Here is a 27,933-nt window from a genome sequence, read left to right on the forward strand (position 1 = left end):
TACACTATATATTACAGGTTTCTATATTTTAATTAGTATTCTGTCTGACAATGTAGTGAATATGGAGGTCCTTTCAACATTAACCAGGTTTTCTGTTTCTTGTCACCTATTCTTTGCACCCATAATAATTAGCTAATAATTTCCAGTCATCATTCTTTACTGTTACTCATGCATCATTATCATATCCTGGGATAGCTAGTTGCTGACAATGGTCATCGTGCAACCATATCTCCTCTCTCCCTGTATTTACAAATCATTTTATGAATCTTTTTACTTAAGCCAGAAACCAAAATGTTGCCTGGAACAGGGTGAAGCAGCTGGATTAAGGGAAACCTTACCTATTGATTATTGCTTTTATTATCCTTTATTACATGGCTAACACATTGCAAATCCAGAGCTGAATGTGCTATTCCAAAGTGACACTTTGTGGATAGAGTCTACATGTGACCTCATAATCTTAGTAACTCTCCCCCCTCTCTATCCCCTTTCTGTCTCCCACTCTCCATTATCTCTTCCCATTATCTCTCCCCATTATCTTTCCCCACTCTCCCCCTACCTCTCCCCCACCTCTCTCCCCCTCTCCCCACTCTGCCCACTTCCCCCCACTCTACCCCTCTCTTCCCCTTCGCTCCCTCTCTCCCCCCTTCCCTTGCCTACCTCCTCTCTCTGCCATCTTTTTCCCCCTCTCTCACCCCCTCCCTCCAAGTTGGGTGAGTCCATTCAATGCCTGGAAAATGCACTTCATGCTCCTCATCAGCCTACCGTCCACCTCTCTGTGCAATACAGCACTTACTAACCGAGAATGGACTCAACCAAATAAACATGGTCCTAATCACTGCCATCCTGGGCTGAGAGACCTCTATTGAGATTGCTAACGGGGCTGCTCGGTCACTACCCATCACTGCAAGTGCTAGCCTCACATGTTGGACGAAATTCAAAAAGAATGTTTATTCTTTAAAATCATGATCTCGCATGGACTAGCAAACTCTTGTGGAAACCTAGGGTTCCACGGAGCCGTGGTTGAGAAACCATGGCCTACAGAGAGGAGATGGAAGAACTTGAGGCCTGGTGATAGGCAAATAACCTCTTCCTCAATGTCAACAAGACAAAGGTGATGATTATCAACTTCAGGGGAATTCGCACCACTATTGATCTTTACATTGGTGGCACAATAGTGGAAACCACAAACAGTTTCAAACTCTTGGGAGTGCACATCTCGCACGACTTCTTATGGTCCCAGAACACATTCTACGCAATCAGGAAAACTCACCTGTGCCTCTGTTTTTCTGAGGATGCAGCAGGGAGTAGGACTATGTGCATCTATACTCACATAATTCTAATGACATACAGTAGAGAACATCCTAACAAGCTGCATCATTGCATGCTATGGAAACTGCACTGCAGTGGGCAGGAAGGCTCTATGCCGGGCCCAAAATATTGACTGTTTATTCATTTCCATAGATGCTGCCTGGCCTGCTGAGTTCCTCCAGCATTTCGTGTGTGTTGTTCTGGATTGTAACATCTGCAGAATCTCGTGTTTACCAGTTAATATAGCAGTTGACTTAACTAGATTGTACAGAAAAAGTTGATAAGATTTATTCAAGTAATTTAGAATTATCATGCTGTTATTAACCTGACTTTTGTATAATATATTTAAAACAAGTTATTCAACTCAAATCAATTGACAATTAAAGTACGAGAATGTTACATGGCTGAAATGATGCATCCCACTACAGGTTTTGGTCTATCTTTGTTATGCATTTGCTTTTATTGCTCTGAAAACAACGTGGTCAAGAGATAACTAGTGCTCTTCTGCTATTCAAAGTTCAGGAAAAAATTTATCAGAGTACATGCATGTCACCATGTACAACCCTGAGATTCTTTCTCTGCAGGTATACTTATCAAATCTATAGAACAGTAACTAAACTATAAACAATCAGGAACTGTAAATGAACTGTGCAAATGCATATATAAATAAATAACAATAAATAATGAGTATGAAATAACAATATAATGCCCATCAATATAGCAGTATAATAGACTGTAGCTATCTCCTTTTGTTCAAGAGCCTGATGGTTGAGGGGTGCTAACTGTTCTTGAACCTGGTGGTGTGAGGTTTGAGGCACCTGTACCTTCAACCTGATGGCAGCAGCGAGAAAAGAGCATGGACTAGGTGGTAAGGTATTAACTGATCAAACCAAAATCTATCTATGGGATTGTCAATTTTGATAAATTCAATCCCAGTTCTAGTGTGAATAAGACAATAAGATATCGGAGTAGACATCAAGTCTGCTGCACTATTCAATCATGGGCTGATCCAATTCATCCAGTCATCCCCACTCCCCTGCCTTCTCCCCATACCTTTTGATGCCCTGACTTATCAAGAACGTATCTACCTCCGCCTTAAATACACCCAGTGACTTGGTCTCCACAGCCGCTCGTGGCAACAATTTCCACAGATTTACCACACTCTAACTAAAGTAATTTCTCTGCATCTCTGTTCTAAATGGACGTCCTTCAATCCTGAAGTCATTCCCTCTTGTCCTAGACTCCCCTACCATGGGAAATAATTTTGCCACATCTAATCTGTTCCGACCTTTTAACATTCGGAATGTTTCTATGAGATTCCCCCCCCCCCATTCTCCTGAACTCCAGGGAATACAGTCCAAGAGCTGCCAGACATTTCTCATACAGTAACCCTTTCATTCCTGGAATCATTCTTGTGAATCTTCTCTGAACCTTCTCCAATGTCAGAATGATCTTTGTGTACAAGATGTGGTCACAATATTACCTCCAACCTTGGTTTAACATCTGACTGGTTACAGGGAAACAAAACTTTTCCTAGTTTTTATTTAATTGTTGTGGATCTGGGTGTCATAGGTAAAGTCAGCATTAATTGCTTACTTCTAGTTGCTGTTGAGAAAGGTGCTTGTGAATTGCCTTCTTGGAACAACAGCTATCCTTTTGTCAAAGATACTCCCCAAAATTGTTAGGTAGGCAGTTTCAGGTTAGAATTGTAATGATGAAACACCAGTGATATATTTTCCAAAATAGCATTGTGCAAATTGGCGGAAAAGCTGCATGTGATTATCTAATATCTATGGTCTCTTCGTGGTATAGTTGTTATCAGAGTAGTCTAGGCTAGTAATTGCAGTACAGTTTGTAGATGGTACAGAAAGCACCCATGCTTTGCCCTGCATAGTGTCATACTACTTGAGAGCTGTTGAAACTGCACCCATTTAGTCAAATGGAAAGAATTCCATCACACTTCTTACTTGTGCTTTGGACTGTCAATGAGTGATTCACAGAATGTTATCTAGCCTATGCTTTACTTTTTGTATCTAGACTATTTAATGCTATCAATTTATTGCCAATGGTGAAACTCAGGATATTGATGGTAGAGGCCTTCATTATAGTAATTCCATTAATGTCAAAACTGGATTGTTAGGTGCTTTCAGTTGGGAACGGTCACTGCTGACACTTTTGTGGTTCTAATTTTATCTGTTACATGTGAGCCTATGACTGACTATTGTTTTAAGTCTAGCTGCATGCAGGCATAGTTTATTCTTTTGCTGAGGAGTTGTGAATGGAATTGTGTGTTGTGCAACCATCAGTAAATATCTGCCCTTCAGGGTGGAAGAAAGGCCATTAGCAAGGCAGGTGAAAATGTTTGCACCTGGGTCACTACCATGAGGAAGTTTTATAGTGATATCCTGGGATTGAGGTGGTTGATCTTCAACATCGCCAGTCATTTTGCTTTGGGTAAAGTCTGACTTCATTTGTTTTTTCTATGTTTGGACTAAAATTTTGATAAGAGCTGGAGTGGTCCTGGCTAAACCCAAACTGGACATTGATGAACAGATCACTACTGTGTAAATACTGCTTTATAGCTCATCACTTTACTGATGACTGAGAACAAATTAGAGATGTAATTAGATAGATTGGATTTGTCCTGCCTTTTGTGAGCTGCCACACCCAGCCAATTTTCTACATCATTTGTTTGATGCTGATTGTACTGAAACAGCCTGGCTAGTGTCATATTTAGTTTTAAAGGTCTTCAAATATATAGTTGGGATGTTGCATGGTCCCTAGCTTTTTGTATTCACAATGCTGCTAGTCATTTCTTCATATCTCTTGGAATGAATTGAATTGGCTGAAGGCAAACATGAGGAAATCTGCAGATGCTGGAAATTCAAGTAGCACACACAAAAAATGCTGGTGGAACGCAGCAGGTCAGGCAGCATCTATAAGGAGAAGCACTGTCTACGTTTTGGGCTGAGACCTTTTTTCAGGACTAACTGAAAGGAAAGATAGTAAGAGATTTGAAAGTAGGAGGGGGAGCAGAAAATGTGAAATGATAGGGGAAGACCGGAGGGGGTGGGGTGAAGCTGAGAGCCGGAAAGGTGATTGACAAAAGGGGTACAGAACTAGAGAAGGGAAAGAATCATGGGATGGGAGACCTAGGGAGAAAGAAAGGAGGAGGGGAGCACCAGAGGGAGATGGAGAACAGGCAGAGTGATGGGCAGAAAGAGAGGAAAAAAAGGAGGAAGGGCAAAAAGCTAAATATATCAGGGATGGGGTAAGAAGGGGAGGAGGGGCATTAATGGAAGTTAGAGAAGTTAATGTTCATTTCATCAGGTTGGAGGCTATCCAGCTGGTATATAAAGTGTTGTTCCTCCAACCTGAGTGTGGCTTCATCTTGACAGTAGAGGAGGCAACAACACCTTATATACCAGCTGGGTAGCCTCCAACCTGATGGCCCTCCTCCCCTTCTTACTCCATCCCTGATATATTTAGCTTTCTCCCCCTCCTTTTTTCTGTCTTTCTGCCCATCACCCTGCCTGTGACCCCCTCCCTGAAGCAAAAAACAATGACGATAACAATCCCAACCATCTTACCCACTGAAAAAAAACAGCAACAGCAACAATCCCCAACCATCTCACCCGCAGAAAAAAAGTGATAATACCAATCCCTGACCCCTTTCACTCGCAGAAAAGATCAGCAAGTTGTGCCAAATGCCCAATCCCCCCTACACACAAAAAGTTAATGGATCACCCACCTGCCAACTCGTTCATGAGAAAGTAAACACAGAAAAACTGAGGGAAACCAATATAAAGTACAGTCCAATAATTACATAAATCTCAGAATATCAGAAACGTATTTTTGTCTGTATACAAGGAAAGCAGCCGCAAAAGCTTAGTCTTGTAAAGAGTGACTGCTGACCCAGGTCTGAATGCTGCCCATACGGATCCGAATGTGCTGATCTGGCTGGTGCCTGTCTTCGTCGGGAGCCATCACTGACCGCTTCTGCATTCACCTTGATGCTTCAATCTTCCTTGCTGCTTAGAGATGAAGTTGTTCATGACCCCGTGCCTCGTCTCTGGTGTTTCCATGAGTCAGCTTGCGTTCTCGGTCCTTTTCTGCCCCCCTTTCTGTAATCTCCATGAGGCGGCTTTCTGGGCACAGCATAGTGCTGGATCCTTCGATCAAGTTCCAAACACAAAGAAGACAAAAAGAACAAGCAGAAGGTGTACAAATAGTGAAATAATTGGAGAGATTTGCTATCTGGAAGATGTTGCCTGACAAATCATTAGTTGCTGGCTCTTTCTTGATCAGAAGACTATATTTAATTTAGTAGTCAGACTTTAGAGTTTTAATTTGATGTTCTAGGTGTGAAATCAATTAGGTCTGTCTATTGTGTGCTTTTGTGATTTAAAATACATGTAGTCCTGTTTTTCAGATTTGATAAATTAGCATCTCATTTTGTTGAACAAGTTCTTGTCATTATGCGGGGATCTGCTTGACATTCATGATGCAGCTAGCTCCTGTAGATACATGATCATATGTTTTTGTATGTTTTTATAAGTACAGCTTGAATACTCCTATAAATGTAACATTTATACCATATGACCAGAAATAATAAGATGTTTTCAAGATTTTAATAACATCTGTTGTTCAGCATTTAGTTGTATACAGAATGGAAATTAATAGAATTAAAAAGCTGTGCTGCCAAAGCAGAAACCTAAGTATCCAACATGCTAGACAATGTGAGGTGTAACCTGTGCCAGAAATACACCATAGAAAGTATGGTGTCCATGGTTCTAAGGTACCAATGAATTGTCCAAAGTTCAGACCAAATTCCATATGCATCTCATCTGATTCCACATTTGTTTTTTCCAGATTGCATCCTCTATCCCAATACCCTCTTCTGAAGCTGGCAAACTGGCTATAGGAGCACTGACAGCATTGTAGGTTATTGACAGAAAATGAAATTGAGACTAGTAAGCCAATTCATTGGGTGTTGGGGTTTGTGCTACAGTTTCTTGAGTAAAGTTTAAATGATTTTGGAAGTACATTAGAGGAAATGCTAAACAAAATTCTGCTGTGAGATTTCAGAAATATGATGTTTTGAAGTTTCAGTCCATTTTTATCAAAGAATGCATAAATTATACAACCTTGAGATTTGTTAAGCTTACAGGCAGTTACAAAGCAAGGAACCCAAAAGAACCCAATTTAAAAAAATATAAGACCTACCTGCCTCCCCCCCACCCCCCGTGCTCATGGAGAAAGATGAAAAAAACACAAAATAAATCATATAAACAGTAGAGGTGAGCAACCACAACAGCATGTAGAGCGATCCACTCTCATACCTGGGTATTGGAACTCGTCTGCCCTGTTTTCTCCCCTCCAAGTCGTTTACTCCAACTAACAAGGCTCCAACTCCCAAGCGTGTTGATTTTGTAGCGCACCAGCAGGGCACAACCCGCGAATTTGCTTTGCTTCACTCACTTCTTCATTGCTTACACTGATGGTTTACTTCAAAAAAGTGTTATTAAGAATGATTTTAATAGAATTCCTTTGCTTTTGAACTACCAATAAATTGTTGCACGTCTTTGGTAGCACCATCTTATACCTGAAGTTTAAGTAGTTCTTTACGGTAAGGTCTGTGAGTTGCACTTCTTATCACAGAATTTTGAATAAAAAAAATTCTATCTTACCAGATCACTTTTGTTTATTTAGTCGGAACAGATTTTACTCAGTAATTTAGAAAAGTTTCCAAGTTGCATGTTGCGTCCATATGTTTTATTTTTTTGTGAGTTTAAACTAATTGATGTGCCAGTTGCATGCGGTTATAACATGAGGTTGTGCTATTGAGAAGTATTTAACATTGAACATTACTTTGATAATCAGTTTTCTCTCTTTTTTTTTGCAGTTAACAGCAAAGTGTTGCCTACAAGTTCAGAAAGATTGAAGAGCTTCCATACATCCTCAACTTACCTTCCTGTGAATTACGAACTCTCAAATGTACAGCTAGCCTTTTTCCTAAATAAAGTGAAACCAAATCCACAATGGAACATTACCAGCACAGTTCAACGCCTGGAACACTTTGTTGTATTTCAAACAAAGGAACTACCATTGGTGAATGCAACATTAGGACCTTTCTCCATGGATCGGACACTCCCAAAAGATGTGCTTCAGCCCACCAGTACATTGGAAGTATCAAACCGATTCACAATGAACTGGAAAGTGAGAGCCTTTATTATCCAGCAGAGAATTCCCTTTAACCAACCACTTGTCCAGGTTTTGTTCTACGTAGCAGGTCGAGATTGGGATGATTTTGATGTTGTGGATAAATTGCCCTGTGTTAGACTTCACGTTTTTCAAGATATGCGGGATATTAAGAGCTCCTGCAGGCTAAGAGGAATCCTAGCCATGTGCCTAGTTCAAATTGACTTGCCTCTTGCCTGGTTTAGTTCTCCTATCTCAGATCTGGGAAGAAAGAAATCTGTGGATAATTTGGATATTGTCAGCGAAAATCTTCAAGTTGAACTCTACTACACCTTGCATCCTCCAGATGAAAATGGGGAATGCAGTGATGTAAATTCTCGTAAAGGAAACAGTATTAGAAAGGATGGTTCTAACCAGCAGCCTCTGCTACGTATAGGCAGCATCAATTTGTATCAACCTCCTCAAGATCAGTTAATTCAGGAGCATAGGCTTGATGGCAATATATTTATTCGCTTACCAGAAAGACCACTCAAACCTGGGGAGATCCTTAGTATTTCTGTTTTTCTAACACCAAATTCAACAGTGGAGCAGTTTACGTTGAGGTATGTAATATATGCTTTTTCTTATTTCAATAGACAATTAAACAAACTTGCAGAAAGATTTAGAAACTGTTTGCTAATCATTACAGATGTATGTAAATCACTTGGGTTTCCTGAAGCTGTACTCAGTATATCAAAATGTAAAGGTTAGTTTCCTCTAGTTTTCTAACTGAAGTTAAATTTGCAGTATCATTACTGTTGTTATGTGCCAATTTGTTTCCTATCGTCAATTATACCTTCATTTAGCAATGGAACTGGTACTTTTATTCAACAGTTGATGAAAGATGCTAACCTTTATATGAAAGAAGGAATAATGTATTTTCATTACATTTTTTTTAAAAAAAGGAATGCATGTCCAAGGGTAAGCATTGCTCAACATTTTTAGAGAATAGAGTAGATTATGCATCTCACAGGGAGATGAGTTTCTGATATGACATCACTGCCTTCTGGTGAAATGAGTGTATACCTTGTAAATACTCTGGTTAAGAGTATCTACAGAAAAATAGAGATTTTATGCGTTTCTATACATATAATCAACAATTAACATAGCAGTGAATACAAAAATATAGAAATGCTGTAGTTAATGTAAGTCGTAGATGTAGAACTAGTGCACCATCATCATTCCAAATGCCACATGCTGTGTAAGAAAAAATGTTTTCACTGAATTTCTTTTCAGCAAAGATTCAGATTCATTTATCACATGTACATGGAATTTTACAGTGAAATGTGTTGTTTGTAGATGCATAGATACTTTATTGATCCCAAAGGAAATTATAGTGTCACAGTAGCCTTACAAGTGCACAGATATACAAATATTAGAAGCGATGTAAGAAAGAATATAAATAAGTTACCTTAAAAATAAGATGTACCAGATTTACAAAGTCAAAGATTACAAGATCACTTCCCTGGCTATAGAGCCTGATGACCAAGGGTAAGAATGACATTATATAGTGCTTTTTGGCTTAGTTTATTAGTTGCAGTTGACTTAGTTTATTACTGAAAGTGCCCCTCTTCAGCCAAGCTGGCATGCAGGGGGTGAGAAACATTGTCTAGAATTGCCAGGGTTTTCCAGAGGGTTATTTGTTCTGCCACAATCTGTAGTATGTCCAGTTTGACACCTATAACAGAAGCAGCCATTCTAATCAGTTTATTGAGCCTGTTGACATCCTACATGTTGATACATTGCCCCAGCACACCACCACATAGAAGATTAGACTGGTGACAGCAGACTGGTAGAACATGTGAAGGAGAATGTTCACAGAACAGGTGTTGATTGTTAACATGTGTTAACGACCAACAAGCCTAAAGATTCCAGGCCCAACATAGTGTGCCCACGATGCTGGGCGGAACAATGCAATCATGACAAAACAAAACACAACAAGCAACAAAACAACAAAAACAGAACAAGCCCCCTTCCTCCCTGTGACCCATCCACAGACATGGATGGTCCTCCATCTCCAGGACAGATCTTTGTGCCTTCAGTTTCCAGACTTCAAGCTTTGGCCATTGGTCTTCAACTTCCAGATCAGGTTTCGATGTTCGGTATTGACTCCTGAACTAGCTGTTGAGGGGTCTTTGAACTCAGGGTTCACTGACCAGCCAGCCTTCATGCTTCTTACTTGAATGGACAGTCTTTCATCATCCATACATGCCACTGGCCTTAGAGCGCAGGACAGAGGCATAGACTCTGGACATCCTTTGTGTCATATACACATTGAGTGGAGTCTTAGACTCTGGATGTCTTTCATCACCTATCCATCTCACTGGCCTTCAACTGTGAAAGGGAGGCCTGAACTCTGGCCTGACCTTTAGCTCCTCCACATCAAAATCCTTAACTCTAATCTGACTTCTAACAGCACCCCCGTCACTGTCCGTAAACCCTAACCTGATCCCCCCCCCCAACTCCCTTCTCTGTTCCCAAAACTATTACTATGAACTTAAAAAAACATTGTGAGCCACGATCTCAATGGAGACTGCAGCTCACTGCCATCTTGACCAGAGTACAAAGGCAATAGAAATGGATTTTAATCTCAATATTTAAAAAGTATTTGATATATATTTATTTAAAGTACCTATGATTTTTATTTCAATTGATCACACCTTGAAATAAATGGCATTTTGCTTTTTCTTTCCTGACTGGAATAGTAATAATTCATATTTAGTTGCCTATTTTGTGTATTTTTGTAGGAGGTCATATTTTGTGAGAAATTAGATAATATCGCAACAACAGCAGCTGTGACTCACAGCAATGCTATTTGGAGTTTATTGCAAATTCTAAACACCACATGCAAATCTACTAAGCCAAATGATTGATAAAATTCGGCTAATCTCAATTTTTGATATGACGTGATTAGGTATAAGATGATTCAGAGTATATAAGGGGCTTTGGAAAATATTCCATTACTGGCAGTCCAGAAGCAAAGATGTGTTTAAAAATGAAGTACCTATATTTATGATATTATGGCAATTTTCCACTTTATCAATGCTGCTTTTGTTGAATTGCTTCTACAATAATAACAATTAAGTCTGTATTTTTCACTTGTGACATATATGTCAAACTCAAGGCCTGCGGGCCAAATCCGGCCCGCGGTGGAATTATCTTTGGCCCGCGAGATAATATCTAATTACTATTAAAGCTGGCCCCAGTAATCGAAGCGCCTATGCCGTATGATATGGCTAATGCTGAGTTTATTCAGGTACCAGGTTTTCAGGGTTTTTAGTGTTTATTCGGCAGTCTTGCTCGGCAGTCTTCTTCATAAGAAACGGAATTTGTAAAGTGAAACACTTTGTAGTTATAGCAGAGACTGAGACACATGAGAGCGGGCTGAAAAAACGGAGGCAACGAAAGCTGCGTTCGCATGCGTCCAACTGATCCGGCCCGCATGAAGCTGCATTTTGCTCAATCCGGCCCGTGACCTAAAATGAGTTTGACACCCCTGACTTGTGAGAATGATAAGTAATAATTCCAATGACTTGTGATGCAGAAACATGGGATAACTGGTTATCTAAGGTGAATGTGCTCATTGGTCAATCATTAATAAAGAATGGTGTCTTTTAATCTAATATGAAAAAAAATATCCAAAACATAGAACATTACAGCACAGTACAGGCCATTTGGCCCATGATGTGATGCCCGTTTAACCTGCTCTAAGATCAATCTAACCCTTCTATTCATAGTCATTGATTTTTCTATCATCCATCTGCCTAACTAAGATTTTCTTAAGTGCCCCTAATATTCCTGCCTCTCTCACCACCCTTAGAAAGGTGTCCAACACATCCCCCACTCTCTGTTTAATAAAACCTTTACTCTGACATTTCCACCCGAACTCCAATTACTTTAAAATTATGCTCCCTCTTATTAGTCATTTCTGCCCTGGGAAGATGTCTCTGGCTATCCATATGATTTATGCCTCTTCCCATTTGGGATTAATAGCTTGCAGCTATATTTCATAAAGGGTTAGAGGAGATTCAGCATGTCACCAATGTTATGTGTGATGAGAAAACCAGATGGAGATGGGGTCCAGAGTTGACCCCCCGTGAACTATGCTGCTAACGAGAGAGAGAGCGATGGGGGGGTGGGGGGGAAGGCATCCAGTTGCAGATGGGAGAGAGGGAGACGAGGATTAAAATGGATGATTTTGTATTATGGCTTCTTCGCTAATTGTTGACTTTAACGCCAAGGACATTTGGCCTGTTTGTGTGGATTCCTGCTGACACAGCAGAGTGATGCCAGGTGCCTGCTGAGACAGGAGGGAGTGGCCAGTTTGATGGACACGGACATGGTCAGTTGATGGATGGCTGATACCTCGTCAGGGGAGATAAAAGACGGGTCTGCTGAGACACCGGCAGACACGCCATGAGACACTGTAAGAGTGTTGTGCACCCACAGGAAGGAGGGGGCTTGGAGGACCGAATTAGGAGATCGGTCACAAAGCTCACAGTGTGATGGCAGGACCGGTAGGGGCTTGTGTGTGTGTCCACTCACGCCAGAGTGCCGAGTCCACCATAGAAGAACAGTCTAGCTGAGAACGGAGGGGTCATAACTGAATGACCACATCAGTACAACGGAACAAGAAGACAACGGAAGGTTTGCCTGCTGCAGCTGCTCCCATCTCGCTCACCCTCTCTCTCTCTCTCTCTCTCAAACGTCACAACAGCAACTACCTCGACTTAAACTGAACTGAACTCTGCAATATCTTAAGACTATTCATTTACCCCTAGACTACGATAGAGCTTGGTTTTGATTCTTATTCCTACACTTCTGTATTTATCATTGCTAACCTGTTAAATATGTATATTTGCATTTTTGATACTGTATTACTTAGTTTACTAATAAACTCGTTTAGTTACAGTATCACCAGACTCCAGTGTATCATTCCATTTCTGCTGGTTTGGTAACCCGCTCATGGGGTACGTGACACCAATGGCTACAGCAGATTTCTACAGTGGTTGCTTCAACATCTGGTATGGAGGCATCAGTGCATATGATCACAACACACTGTAGATGTTTATAGACATATTCAGTTCCATCAGAGGTACAACCCTCCCCACTGAGGGCATCTTCAAGGGGCAGTATTTCAAGAAGGTGGCATCCATCATCTCCTTTAACCCTTTATGAAATATAGCTGCAGACGTGCCTTTTTCTTAATTGCGTCCATAACGCTGTGGTCAAGGTAGATACTCCAAGTGTTTTTATTTTCAGAAACTTGAAGATGCTTGCACTTTCTGCCGTTGATGAGGACTAGTGGGTGTTCTCCTGACTTCTTATTCAAAATTCCACAATCAGTGCCTTGGTCTTGCTGATGTTATGTGCAAGGTTGTTGTAACACAACTCAACCAGCCGATGTATTTTATTCCTTTATGTCTCCTCATTGCCATCTGAGATTCTGTTAACAACAGTTGTGTAATCGGTGATTTTAGAAATGGTGTTTGAACTGTAACTAGCCATACAGTCATGAGTACAGGGGGAGTTGAGCAGTGGGTGAAGCACATATCCTCAAGTTGTGCCTGTGTTGTTAGTCAGCAAGAGGAGATAGTAATATTGATCCTCACTGACTGTGGTCTGCTGTTAAGGAAGTCATACATCCAATTGCAGAGCGAGATACAGAGGCCCACATTTTGAAGCTTGTTGCTTAGTACTAAGAGCATGATGATGTCAAATGCTAAGCTGTAATCAATAAATAGCAGTCTATTTATATTTGCAAAGAAATTGAAGCTGCCTAAATTAGTGGTAAACTTACATTTAGGGATAAAGATGTCGCAAAACCTGCAGAGAGAAAACGTGACCCATGACAAATCACCATTGTCTAAGAAAATTACCAAACTCCCATATCCTAGCATGCTATGAAGAACCAAAATTGAACACTTAATACAAGCATAACATTTTTGTTTGCTTTTCTGAGCCCTTGCAGTCTGGCATGTCCATTGAGGGGTAGCAACCTTGATTACATCAACGTTACATTTACTCTAAAGTCATTGAAAATGTAAATGTTTGGGGTTAAGCCCATTTATTAAATAATTTTTAGTCGTGTGGGGGAACAGAGGAATCCTGGGTCCAAGTCCATAAATCCTTCAAAATAGCTATGCAAGTTGATAGGAGGTTTAAGAAATTATATGGTTTGTTACTTTCCTTAATCAAGTGATTGAGTTCAGGAGCTATGAGGTAATGTTGCAGCTCTGTAAAACTTTGGTTAGACCACACTTGGAGTATTGTGTTCATTTCTATTCACCTCACTATAGGAAGAATGTAGAAGCATTAGAGAAGCTGCAGAGGAGATTTACCAGCATACTGCATGGATTACAGAGCATATCTCACGAGGAAAGGTTGAGTGAGCTAGGGCTTTTCTCTTTGGAGCAAAGGAGGGTGTGAGGTGACTCAATGGAGGTGTATAATATGAAGTGAGGCATGGATAGAGTTGATAGCCAGAGCCTTTTTCCCATGGTGGTGATGGCTAATATGAGAGGACATCATATTTGCTGCACAAATCACTCTCTCACCTAGATGGGGTCAGTTGTGCTGTGAGGATTACATTCCTTGACTTCTCTAGTGCCTTTAACACCATCCAGCCCAAGATCTTAAGGCACAAACTAACGGAGATGGGAGTAGACTCTCACATGGTGGATTGGATAGTAGACTACTTGACAGATAGACCTCAGTATGTGCGGTTGGGAGACTGTAGGTCTGACACGGTGGTCAGCAGCACAGGAGCGCCGCAGGGAACCGTACTCTCTCCGGTCCTGTTCACCCTGTACACATCAGACTTCCAATATAACTCGGAGTCCTGCCATGTGCAGAAGTTCGTTGATGACACGGCCATAGTGGGGTGTGTCAGGAATGGACAGGAGGAGGAGTATAGGAAACTGATACAGGACTTTGTGATATGGTGCAACTCAAACTACCTGCGTCTCAATATCACCAAGACCAAGGAGATGGTGGTGGACTTTAGGAGATCTAGGCCTCATATGGAGCCAGTGATCATTAATGGAGAATGTGTGGAGCAGGTTAAGACCTACAAGTATCTGGGAGTACAGTTAGACGAGAAGCTAGACTGGACTGCCAACACAGATGCCTTGTGCAGGAAGGCACAGAGGTGACTGTACTTCCTTAGAAGGTTGGCGTCATTCAATGTCTGTAGTGAGATGCTGAAGATGTTCTATAGGTCAGTTGTGGAGAGCGCCCTCTTCTTTGTAGTGGCGTGTTGGGGAGGAAGCATTAAGAAGAGGGACGCCTCACGTCTTAATAAGCTGGTAAGGAAGGCGGGCTCTGTCGTGGGCAAAGTACTGGAGAGTTTAATATCGGTAGCTGAGCGAAGGGCGCTGAGTAGGCTACGGTCAATTATGGAAAACTCTGAACATCCTCTACATAGCACCATCCAGAGACAGAGAAGCAGTTTCAGCGACAGGTTACTATCGATGCAATGCTCCTCAGACAGGATGAAGAGGTCAATACTCCCCAATGCCATTAGGCTTTACAATTCAACCGCCAGGACTTAAGAACTTTTTAAAAGCTATTATTAATGCTTTTTGAGATAGTGATTTAGATGCATATCATATTTTTTTACTGAGTTAAGTATTGTATGTAATTAGTTTTGCTACAACAAGTGTATGGGACATTGGAAAAAAGTTGAATTTCCCCATGGGGATGAATAAAGTATCTATCTATCTATCTATCTATCTATCTATCTATCTATCTATCTATCTATCTATCTATCTATCTATCTATCTATCTATCTATCTATCTATCTATCTATCTATCTATCTATCTATCTATCTATCTATCTATCTATCCTTTTAAGGCAAGTGTAGGAAGGTTTAAGAGAAATGTCAGACGTAGGTATTTATGTAGTGATAAGCATCTAGATTGCACTGCCAGAAGTCATGGTTGAAGTTGGTACATTAGAGACATTTGGAGACATTAGGCGCATCAGTGAAGGAAACAATTGAGGTTTATGGGCTATGTAGGAGGGAAGGGTTAGATTGATTATGGATTAGGTCAAATAATTGGCACATCATCTTGAAGTGAGAGGCTGATAGAGTATTATACTGTTCTAGGTTCTATTACTTTTCAAAGTTCTGATAAATGCAGAACCTCCCTCAGTAAAGCAACTTGGCAGAATATTGCTCATAACATCAACCAGAATAACATTCCTTTGAAAGAAAAGTAGACTAATTCACTGGAGTGAGAAAGAACTATTTCCCAGATTTACCAAGTGGAAGATACACTAAAGTAAAAACAGTACAATTAAAAGTGGGTGGGCAGTTGGGTAATGGTATTTCATTGATTAGGTTAAAATAATATAATTTTAGAATTTTAAAAAAAGAGAAGAGTTCATGACTAACTTAAGCAATTTGCTGAAACTGCATTGATGTTTGATTGATTAGGTCCACACTGGGGCAACTCTTCAGAGTGATTGCCTAAATGAGTTATATTTAAAATTAGAGTTAAACAAAACTGTGTACATATGGGATATTTAAAGTCAAGGGCCTGTTTTCAAGGAAACTGTGGTTAGAAGTGAAGGCACAAATTAGTTGCATTCGGAATGAGAATTAGAGGAAGGCTTAAGTAAGTTAGTTACAGTGACAGCTTGGTGAAATTTAGGATACAGAGATTCATGGGATTGCACAGGATTTTATGGAATTTTATATTGTACAATCTTTGTTAGTTTCTTTTAAATCTATTTTGTAGTGCTTGTATGTATGTGTACTGAGCTGTAATGGCTTCTCTGTAATGTTCACTGCTAAGGCTAATGAATTGGCTTCTTTGTAATGTTCACTGCTGAAGTAACGGTTTCTCTGCAGCAGCAATGTTTAGGTTATGGCTGAAGCTAACAGGACTGTGGTATGCATGTTAGCCAATTAGGATTTTGTTGCCCTGTCTTGTGAATCTGATTTCACGGGCTTTTGCCAGAGAGAGAGATGAAGAGAGAAGATGCGAATGGAGAGATTTGGTGAACTGGACGGGGTGGACTTGGAGCGAGGGTCTGAAGTGCAGTGACGATCGGATGAGGTCGATGGTGAACAATCGGCTTATGAGTGAGCTTCTACTTTGCACACAGACTGTTAATAAGAGTGGGCCCTTTTTTCTTTTATTTCATTTTTCTACAAACCGTATAGTCAAAGTAAGAGTTATAAAGCTTAATCGTTTAATCGCATGTTGTGTACTGTTTGTTATTTCAGAATACTGATTTGTAACAGGGGACACATCGCACAGCATCCACCCAAACAAGATTTCTTAAGTTTGGCTGGGACAGGGGTTATCACCTCCTATATTAATCCGCTAGGCGAAGTGAGAATTACAGTTGTGGGGGCTACGTTCGGGATTGATTCCGTTGGATGCTGTGTGATTACCCTGATCAATGAACCAGTGGGGTAGATATTTGTACTCCGGATGAATTGTTAATTCCACTGTTAGGTACTGTTAAAGTTGCAATTGTAAGCGAAGGTTTGATAAAATGGTGGGCGCAGCTCTTGTTGTAATGCAGACCCAGCGCTGAGGTAGCTGGGAGTGGAGATTTCAAAGACAGGGTTCTATAATTTCTGAGGAGTGAGGGGAAAGAGTGGTCGGATTTGGAATGTCTAATTAGTCCACGTCCCTCAGTGAAGAGTGAGAATTCTGAGGTAGTATTCGCACTTACTTCTCTGGCGAATAAATGGAAAAATCAGATTCGAAGTCCCAACTGTGGCAGGCTCAGCCTATTCTCTGGAATAGCACCCACCCCTGAAGGGGAGGAGGAGTATAAGACTTGGGTGGAGCGGACCTCTCAGTTGCTGGATGAGTTAGATGTTGTTAGAGCAGAAGATGCAGCGAGAAATGGACTGCCTCTCACGAGCCTGTGACAACTTTGGACTTACAGTCAGCACCAAAAAGGCCGAAGTTATGTACCAGCCCACACCCAGAAAGCCCTATCAGGAACCACACATCACAGTAAAGGGGCAGAAGTTACTGGCAGTCGACAGCTTTACTTATCTGGGCAGTACTCTATCATGAGCGGTGAACATAGATGCAGAGATCAGCAACAGAATTGCCAAAGCCAGTGCCGCCTTTGGGAGACTCCGTGAGAATGTATGGGAGCGGAGAGGACTCAGCCTTACCACCAAGTTGAAGGTCTACCGAGCAGTTGTTTTCACCACCCCTCCTCTATGCCAGCGAGACCTGGACTGTCTACAGCAGACACGCTAAACAGCTCAACCACTTCCACTTGAACTGCCTCCGCAGACTTCTCCACGTACGATGGCAGGACAAAGTCCCAGACACGGAGGTCCTGGAGCGGGCTAACACCCACAGTGTCTACACCCTCCTACAGAAAGCCCAAGCCAGATGGGCTGGCCATGTCATCAGGATGTCTGACAGTCGACTACCAAAACAGCTGCTGTATGGAGAGCTGAGCCAGGGCAAGCGCTCAGTTAGAGGGCAGAAGAAATGTTTCAAAGACTGCCTCAAAGTGTCCCTCAAAGACCTCAACATCAATCCCAGTAGCTGGGAATCGCTTGCTCTGGACTGCCCAACCTGGTGGAGCAGGACCACTAAAGGAGCGTATGCAGCAGAAATCAGATGCACCGCAGAGGCTCAGAGGAAACGCGTCGTGCGCAAGGCTCGAACTACCTCCACTTCCACTGCAGCACCTACCCTCATGTGTCCCACATGTGGGCGAGCTTTCAGGGCCCGGATTGGCCTCACCAGTCACCTCCGGACCCACAGTCACAAACCCTCCACCTGACAGAAGTCGTGGTCGCCTTCGACTCCGAAGGACGAACAACAACAATAGATGAGTGGCAGTGCTCGGATGATGAAAAACGACAGAGATTGGTTGAAAGTTTGAATGGGCGAGCCGCTGATGTTGTGAGAGCCCTCAGGTTAAATTATCCCGTAGCGACAGCTGTCAATTATGTGCAAGCACTGGACAATGCTTTTGGTCTGACTGGAAGCCCAATGGAGCTCCTGGTGGGGTTCCAAAACATGCGTCAGGAGAAGGGGGAGAAGCTTTCTGCTTTTATTTTTCGGCTAGAGAGGCAGCTAAACTGCTTGCGGCGCAGAGGGGTCATTCAGGTGGCTGAGGTGGATCAGTTAAGAATGGACCAGAAAGCCAGGGGCACCTGACCTGATTACGTGGGGTCTCCGACAGACTCATAAGACGTGCCCCCCTCCACCTTTTGTTGAGCTGATCAGAGAGGTACGGGAAGAGGAGAACGTGGCGGAGGCGCAGGAGGGCTCAGCCAGCAGGGTACAGTCCTTGGTAGTAGTCCCCTGCAGTAAAGTGACCACAGATAGCCTACCCCGGGGAGTGGTAGAGGAGATTGTGGCAGAGTTGAGAATGGAGATACATTGGCTGTTATCAGTGGGTGAGGGGGCAGATTCCCCAAGGGGACGAACAGTGCGGAGGGCTGCTGGCAGCAGGTGTCACGCCAGAAGGAGAATGAATCCCTGGGTACCTCAGCAGGGAGAGTCGTTGGGAAAACTTAGAGGAGAACCCGTGAGAGAACGGCCTGGTGTCTCTGGGGGAACACATTCCCAGCAATGTACCAAGGAACTTCCGAAAGTAGAAGACCCTATTCCTGAAGGCTTAGTGGGACCACGCTCCAGTGTGTCGCTATGGATAGAAGGTATTTATGCTAAAGCCATACTCAACACCGGGTCGCAGGTCATGTTACTGTACCATTCGTTTTACAACTGGTATCTGAAGCATTTACGCCTGAGAGCATTCAGGGCACCGAAGATTTGGGGTCTCAGTGCTGGTGATTATCCATACGATGGTTATTTGTCAGTGAAGCTTGAGTTCTTGGAGGCTGATGTGGGAGTGTCTGAGGTTCTTGATACAGTGGTGCTGGTTTGTCCGGACCCTGTTGAGACGGGTGGCGTTTCAGTTCTGGTGGGGATCAACACCCCTCTTGTGAGGAGGCTCATGGGGCCTGCAATGAGAAGACTGGCGAGAGCTTTCTGGGAACATTGTTCGTGCACCCGGTGTTTCGGGCTGCTTTTGAGGAAGTGCATGGCAGCATTGGGCCAGATACCAAATTTAAACAGGGGACTTTGTGGTTCACCCAGTCAAAGCCAATCGTGGTAAGGCCCAGGAAAGTAGCGAGAGTGATGGGGGCCACAAAATTTCCTGGAGTGCCTGAGGGCGAAGCCCTCTTAATGGACACTCTGGAAGACCACGAGGGACAGTCGGGATTTCCTGCTGGGGTACTGGTGAGACCTGAATTGCAGAAGCCCTCGGTTGTACAGGCAAGCAGGATGGCAGTGATTGTCAAGAACGCTACGAAGAGGGAGGTCACCTTCAAGCAGGGGATGCCCCTGGCGCATTTGTTCCCGGTGACAGTAATGTCTAGTGCCCCTGTGAGGCACGCCGGGGAGAAACTATTGGAAAAAGGTGGAAAGTTGACCGCCGAGTCATTCAACTTCGGGGACTCCCTGGTGCCACCGGGTGGAAAAGGAGGCTGGTAGAGAAGATGTTGAAGCTGGAAGGTGTCTTTTACATTGGCGAGTTTTATGTGGGTTGTTCCAAGAGCACTCGTCACACTATCTGGGTGACCAAGGACACCCCGTTTAGAGAGAGGTTGCGGCGACGGGCCCCTGCAGACGTGGAAGACGTGCGGCAGCATTTGTGTAAGTTGAAGGAAGCTGGGATCATCACTGAGTCTCGAAGCCCCTATGCATCCCCAATGGTAATAGCCCAGAAGAAGAATGGGAAGGTATGGATGTGTGTGGGCTATAGGACTCTGAACAGGCGCACCGTCCCTGACCAGTATATGGTCCCGAGGGTCGAAGACGCGCTGACCTATCTGAGTGGTGTGAAGTGGTTCAGTGTGCTGGATTTGAGGAGTGGATATTACCAGATCCCAATGAGTGAGGCCAACAAAGAGAAGACGGCATTAATGTCCCCTGGGATTCTTCCAGTTTGAAAGGATGCCACAGGGCATATCAGGAGCCCCTGCAACCTTCCAGCGGGTCATGGAGAAGATGGTGGGGATATGAACTTGCTTGAGATGTTGGTGTATTTGGATGACTTCATAGTATTTGGATCCACCTTAGAAAAAGATGAAGTAAGACTACTGAAGGTGCTCAGCCGCCTGAAAGCTGAAGGATTAAAACTTTCCCTGGACAAGTGCCAGTTCTGCAAAACATCTGTTAGCTATGTCAGACACATAATCTCATGATATGGAGTAGCTACAGACCCGGCTAAGATAGAAACGGTGACCACTTGGCCAAGGCCCCAGACTGTGAGCACTCTGTGCTCATTCCTAGGGTTCTGTGGTTATTATTGGAGATTCGTGAAGGGCTACGCCAAAGGGAGTCACCCATTGAATCAGTTTCTGTGTGGTTACCCTCCTTTGAGGAAGAAAGGGAGGGGGGGAAAAAGGACAGGAGGATGGAGAGTATCTTAACCGTCAGAGCCCTTTGGACAGAGATGGGATGTAAAGTGTGAGGAGGCTTTTCTGTCACTGAAGGAGCTGCTGACCCAGGCGCTGGTGCTGGCTTTTGCGGACCCCCGATTGACGTATGTACTGCACACAGATGCCAGCCGAGAGGGTTTGGGGTGCATCATGTATCGGGATCAGGGCACTGGGTTGAGGCTTGTGGCGTTTGTCAGCCGGATTCTGTCGCCCTCCAAGAGAAACTATCCCACGTACAAGTTGGAATTCTTGGCGTTGAAATGGACGGTGGTGGATAAACTGAATGACTTATCTCTATGGGGCCAAGTTCTTAAGTTTGGCCGGGCCAGGGGTAATCACCCCCTATATTAAGCCGCTAGGCAAAGCGAGAGTTATGTATGTTATTTAATTTATAGCATTTACTCAGTATTAATAAACTTGCAGAAGTTCTGTGTTGTGCTGCTGTGTGAGGTTCAACTGGTTTAGTCATATTTAGGCTGAAATCAGAGAAATTGCTGTAAGATAAAATTACCTACAGAGAATAATTTGCCTTTTTTCATTTTCAGGGAGTTCAAGGGATTAAATTTTGCAAAATAAAAGCTGTATGCTCATTAATACAATTGTTTGCAAATAACACAAGATCAACAAGTAATTAAAACTCTGCTTAGCTTAAATGATTTATGTACTTATGTTGCATCCCACACACCCTCTGCATCCCTCCTTGAACCAGGTTAGATATTCTAGTGTGTAAGGACTAGCCAAATGTGTAGCAGTCAAATAAGTTATTTATTTGATATAGTGCTCTTGATGTTCTACAGCACTTTATAGACATCTGGTTTCATGGTGCCTGATGACTTTTCTCTGTCTTTAAATTAATCACATGTGTGCCTTCATTCATTACCTGCTTCAGACCATTTCTAGCAGCTGTCTTTCAGAACTCAGCCATGTTAGTTAATGGTGGCACTTCTAGGTTATTCTTCACAATGGACCTTCCACATAGAGTACATCTTGTATCCTTTATACTTTTGGTGCTTCTTCCATTTGTTTATTGTGGAGAATTCTTGCTCATTAGCAGAGAGAGGATGGTGGATGGTAATCAGGAAGAGCTATCCTTCCCTACATTTGGGCTTGTTTCGCATAACTTCAAAGTTCTGGATTCCAGGCAGCTTCTTCCCACTGGTATTTGTCAGTACTACCTCTTCTGTGAGTCTGTCATGCTTGTGGCACAGGACATAGCTAAAGGGGACATAGTGATGAATAGTTAATATTACTGCCTTGCCATTCTTGGGGCCGGGTTCAATCCTGACCTTGGATGTTCTCTATATGGTGCTTACATATTACCCCCGTGATGGTGTGGCTTTCCATCAAGTGTTCCAATTTCCTCTTACATTGCCAGGATGTTTTGGTAGGTTAATTGGTTGCTATGAATCACCTCTTAGTAGATGTAAATGACAAAAAAACTATAAAAATAACATTAATAGAAGACATTAGAGTGACAGATTTGAAGGGCTATGGGAAAATATGGAGAGGAGGAATGGAAGAGATTGATTTCTCTGTTCATAGCGCCATGGATCCAGTGAATAGGGTGGTCTCATGTTAGGTTGTAACAAGTAAGCAATTATTTGCACTGATTTAAATGAAACAGATGTTTTGTATGCTCTTGTTTCTGGAATACTACTTAAATGTTGGCTAATTTTTGAGTTACCAAACAGTAACAATGATCGATGTTTAATAGTTGGATAATAGTAAATATTGTTAAGTTATCAGGACAAAGTTTTAATTCTTTTATAATTAAAGCTACTGGTTTACAGAACATCTCCATTCATACCATAACAGCATTTCTGTTGACTGCCACCAATTCTCCATTCCATTCTGACCTGTTTTTGGCCTCCCTACTTTGTTCCCATGATGCCTATCATGGAAATCAAGGAAATTTACCTCACTCTCTGTATGGGCAGATTGCAACCGTTGAAACTTATTATTCAATTTAAGAGTTGCAGGAAGCCATCCCTTTTCCCCACTTCACAGATGTTGCCGTACTTTTTGGTTTCATCTTTTTAACACCTGTCTCTAGCTACTGGATTTTAATGCAGTTGTCAACTTTTGTTTGCATCCAGTGGCGCACAGCCAGCTCCGCTGTTTTTTTCCCCTCAGCAGCCTCAACAGATGATCCTGAGACCTCAATGGGAGCTTATTCCAGGCCACAACTGAAGCCAGGCAACTCCCTGCTGTTGGTCTCGCTAATGAACCAGTGAATCAGACTTGCAGTATTCTACATTACCAATGTCCAACAGAGTCTTTTAATCACAAAAAAGCATCCAAGACAATCGCCTGCACCATCTGTTGGATTGCACATTGCCTGATGCCTTCTTGCCTGGGTGGCTGAAGCAGGGTGCAGCAAGTCCAGCTCCACCATTATCCACCAGTTCGCTAAGGGACTAGAAAGGCACGTAAAGGATGAACAATCACACCCAGAGAGGTTGCTTTGTCCGAGCGTGTCGTCATCTTACCAGAAAAAGAAAAAATGTCCTATTATTTTTTACGTTATTATGTGAAGTCCCTCTTGATGCTGATTGTAAGATAGAATTTCATTAAGTTAACATACCATAACATAAGGGAGTATAAGATCTGTTAGTTTTAGTGTTGTTCTTACAAAATTAAAACAAAAGATATAACAATAGTTATAAACACAGAAACATACTTAGTGATATTAAAAATGTTGTGATGGTTATCAAGATCAAAGATTTTAACTGTATCCTCATTAATCACAGCAATACGTGTCTGTTTTTGTTGTGACCTTAAAGAGAGGCTTCAATTTGCATTAATATTCACCTCAAGGCCAGGTTTTGAACCGACATTAAAACCGACAATCTGACATCCTTGGGATTTGTTTGTGCAAAATGAGCAGATTTTCCTGATTATTTATGTTGCTACTACCAATACCCCAATGCACTCATTATTTCACTTATGTAATGCCCTGGTTAAGATTTTTACTGTTCGGCTGTAAGTATTTCATTCTACTAGTTTCTGCAAAAGGAGTGTGTCATGCTGGTAGAATATTTTGCTTTCAGCTAAAGATAAGAAGCCTTGCTATTTAACTTGGGAATGTTGTGTCAGCCAATCAGAATGGTGAAATTGGAAGAAAATTCTAGAGAGCGCGGAGCTGAGAGAGCTTTATGAAGGATAGTAGTCTGGGTTCGGAGAGCTTTTGGCAGGAGCTGTAAAGGGGGACAGAAGGGAAGATGCTGCAGAATACTGTTTGAAGGCAAGTCCCCTTTGCACAAAGTGCTTTGTACAGATGAATGGCTCCAAGGAGGAAAGGCCAATATTCCTGAGGAAAGCCTGTATGTTTGAGGTTAATTTTGAGTAAAGTTCAGAATGTAATCTGTGCTTTCACGCAGACTGTGGGTCCAGTGCATGAGTTGACGACGACGCCATTATGAGCTGAAGCGACTGGTATAACTGTAATGACCCTTTTATTTATTTTTCTTTTCTCTTTCCTATTAACTGTCTGATAAAACTGAATTTGTAAATATACTTTCTTTATAATTTTATGCAGTGTACAATCTGTTATTTCTTGTCGACTGTCAATTGTTTATGGGCAGTATTTACACAGCATTCGCTCAAATTGAGGTTTCTTTAATTGGAATATCATGGCATTCCTGTTTGGCTGATCCCCAAATCATACTTTCCGTAGACGTTTATTGTTTATAAAGGTGGCCTTTTCAATGCTGAGTCACGTGGCTGTTAGTAGAGCCGGCTAACGAGCCAAGTTCACATATGAGCCCAGGGAGGGGGTTACACTTATTTTGCCTGCTGCACAGTAATATAATAATTTTTTTGTATGAACATGGTGAGTTTAAAGGGAGTGAGAAGTAGGACCAGGTTTATGAGTTCAAAGTTCACAGTTTTTATGATCAAAGTATGCATTCTGTATGCAACCTTGAGATTCATCTTCTTGCAGGCAGCCACAAAACAAAGAAACACAACAGAACCCATTAAAAAACACAACAAAGAACATCAAACACTCAAAGTGTGAAATAAAATAACAAGTTGCCCAAACAATAAAAAAGTAAGTAATACATGGAACCTTAACTGCAGAGTGCCTAAAAGTGAGTCCACAGCCACAGAGCCAATTTTAGCGCTGAGGCAATTAAAACCGGTCCAGGAGCTCGATAGCTGTGGACCATAGCCAGTTCAGCACTGTGGTGAATGCTGACAGTTGCAAGCCACAGCTGCAGAATCAGTTCAGCACTGAAGCAAGTAAACCTTGCGGAGTAGTGAGCTGAACCACTACTTCGTCCTTTGCCAATCACACAAATAATAAAAAAAAGTAAAACAGAAATACATGGAACATGTACTGCAGAGTCTCTGGAAATGAGTCCAGAGCTGCGAAACTCGTTCGGTGCGAAGATGAGTGAAGCCTGTCCAGGAAATCAATGACTGCAGGGCAACAACTACTCCCAAAATTGGCGGCATGGGATCCAGACTCCTGTACCTCCCAGTTGACAGTGGTAGTGAGTCAAACGCAGGCAGAGAGCATTGAATAGCAGTTGGCTTTCTGCTCTCATCCTCGACGATTTTAATCTTGATTGACTCTTTAATTGGCATGGAGTAATGAAGCTGACCATGAGTTCATCTTCTTCCATCAAGGCTCAGCGCAATGTCCACCGCAATGATGGCTGCCCTGGTCAAAACTGCACTCTTGAGAGTCTAGTTAGTTGAGTTTCCCAAGGGATCATTTTGTCAGTTCAAAAGAACATCTTTTAAGGGGAAATTACAGACTGCGGATTGCAGCGATTGCAATTCAGAGGAAGAAGTATTATCTACTAGACTATTTAGTAGTTTAGTGAGCTGTCTGGAAATTGTTGCCTGGTTGCTGGCACCATCTTCCATGTGTTTAAGCATATTGCAAACTCACCCACATTTCTGAACTCTTGTGTTCCCAAATCTTAATCCAGCTTTTGCCACACCTGACTCTGGCCTACATCACATACCAGACCCTATTCAGCCCAGCTCATACTCTGAACTAATGCGTGCTAAAGGATTGGAGGAGGGGATAGGGATTCAGATTTCTGGATCATTGGGACCACTTTTGGGGCAGGCGTGACCCGCACAAAAAAGATGGGTTGCACTTGAATCCGAGGGGGCACCAATACCCTGGCAAGGAGGTTTGTTAAGGTTTTTGGGGAGAGTTTAAACTAGAATTGTTGGGGGGTGGGAACTGAACTGAAGAGATGGAGGAAGGGACGGTTGGCTCACAAATAGAGAAAGCTGGAGGCAGTGCAAGAGGGAGGATGGGCAGGTGACAGAGAGGGGAAATGCTCAGACCGATGGTTTGAGATGTGTCTATTTTAATGCAAGATGCATCATGAACAAAGCGGATAAGCTTAGAGCATGGATCAGTACTTGGAGCTATGATGTTGTGGCCATTACAGAGACTTGGGTGGCTCAGGGAGCAGGAATGGTTACTTAGAGTGCCAGGCTATGGATGTTGCGGAAAGGACAGAAAGAGGCAAAAGAGGTGGGGGTGTGGCACTGCTGATCAGAGATAGTGTCACGGCTGCAGAAAAGGAGGAAGTCATGGAGGGATTGTCTATTGAATCTCTGTGGGTGGAAGTTAGGAACAGGAAGGGGACAATAACTACTGGGTGTTTTTCATAGACCACCCAATCATAACAGGGACATTGAGGAGCAGATAGGGAGACAGATTCTGGAAAAGCGTAATAATAACAGGGCTGTCGTGGTGGGAGATTTTAATTTCCCAAATATTGATTGGCATCTCCCTAAAGTAAGGGAGATGGGGTGGAGTTTGTTAGGTGTGTTTAGGAAGGTTTCGTGACACAATATGTAGATAAGCGTACAAGAGGAGAGGCTGTACGATCTGATATTGAGAAATAAACCTGGTCAGGTGTCAGGTCTGTTAGTGGGAGAGCATTTTGGAGATAGTGATCACAATTCTATCTCCTTTACCATAGCATTGGAGAGGGATAGGAACAGACAAGTTAGGAAAGTGTTTAATTAGAGTAAGGGGAAATATGAAGGGAGAAATGTGTCAAATGTTCAGGGGATATTTGTGTGGGTTTCTGCATAGGTACATTCCAAGGAGACAGGGAAAGTATGGTTGGGTACAGGAACTGTGGTGTACAGAGGCTATTAAAAATCTAGTCAAGAAAAAAAGAAAGGCTTATGAAAGGTTCAAAAAACTAGGTAATGATAAAGACCTAGAAGATTATAAGGCTAGCAGGAAGAATAAGAAGAGCAAGAGGATAAGGCATGAGAGAATAGGATCAATCAAGTGTGACAGTGGAAAAGTGAATGGAGCCGGAGGAGATAGCAGAGGCACTTTATTAATACCTTGCTTCAGTATTCACTACGGAAAAGGACCTTGGCGATTGTAGAGATGACTTACAGCGGATTGAAAAGCTTGAGCATATAGACATTAAGAAAGAGGATGTGCTGGAGCTTTTGGAAAGCATCAAGTTGGATAAGTCTCTGGGACCGGATGAGATGTACCCCAGGCTACTGTAGGAGGCGAACGAGGAGATTTCTGAGCCTCTAGCAATGAACTTTGCATCATCAATGTAGACGAGAGAGGTTCCGGAGGTTTGGAGGGTTGCAAATGTTGTTCCCTTATTGAAGAAAGGGAGTAGAGATAGCCCAGGAAATCATAGACCAGTGTGTCTTTCTTCAGTGGAGTACCCTATGCAAGGCTTACTGAGAAAGTCAGGAGGCATGGGATCCATGGGGATCTTGGGTTGTGGATCCAGAATTGGCTTGCCCACAGAAGGCAAAGAGTGGTTGTAGACGGGCCATATTCTGCATGGAGGTTGGTCACCAGTGGTGTGCCTCAGGGATCTGTTCTGGGACCCCTTCTCTTCATGATTTCTATAAATGACCTGGATGAGGAAGTGGAGGGATGGGTTAGTAAATTTGCTGATGACTGATGACACCT

At 42.6% G+C, this 27,933-nt stretch overlaps 1 protein-coding gene across 1 annotated transcript in view; it reads left to right on the forward strand.

Moving 5' to 3' along the window:
* tmem132e (transmembrane protein 132E) overlaps positions 1-27,933 on the forward strand; it is a 585,697-nt gene that overhangs the window by 180,411 nt on the left and 377,353 nt on the right. Inside the window, exon 2 of the mRNA XM_073053675.1 lies at positions 7,214-8,111. Within this exon, the coding sequence (XP_072909776.1) occupies positions 7,214-8,111 (898 nt within the window). The remainder of the gene's footprint in view (positions 1-7,213; positions 8,112-27,933) is intronic.

Source organism: Hemitrygon akajei, chromosome 8 (genome assembly GCF_048418815.1).
Source record: "Hemitrygon akajei chromosome 8, sHemAka1.3, whole genome shotgun sequence".
Classification (NCBI taxonomy): domain Eukaryota; kingdom Metazoa; phylum Chordata; class Chondrichthyes; order Myliobatiformes; family Dasyatidae; genus Hemitrygon; species Hemitrygon akajei.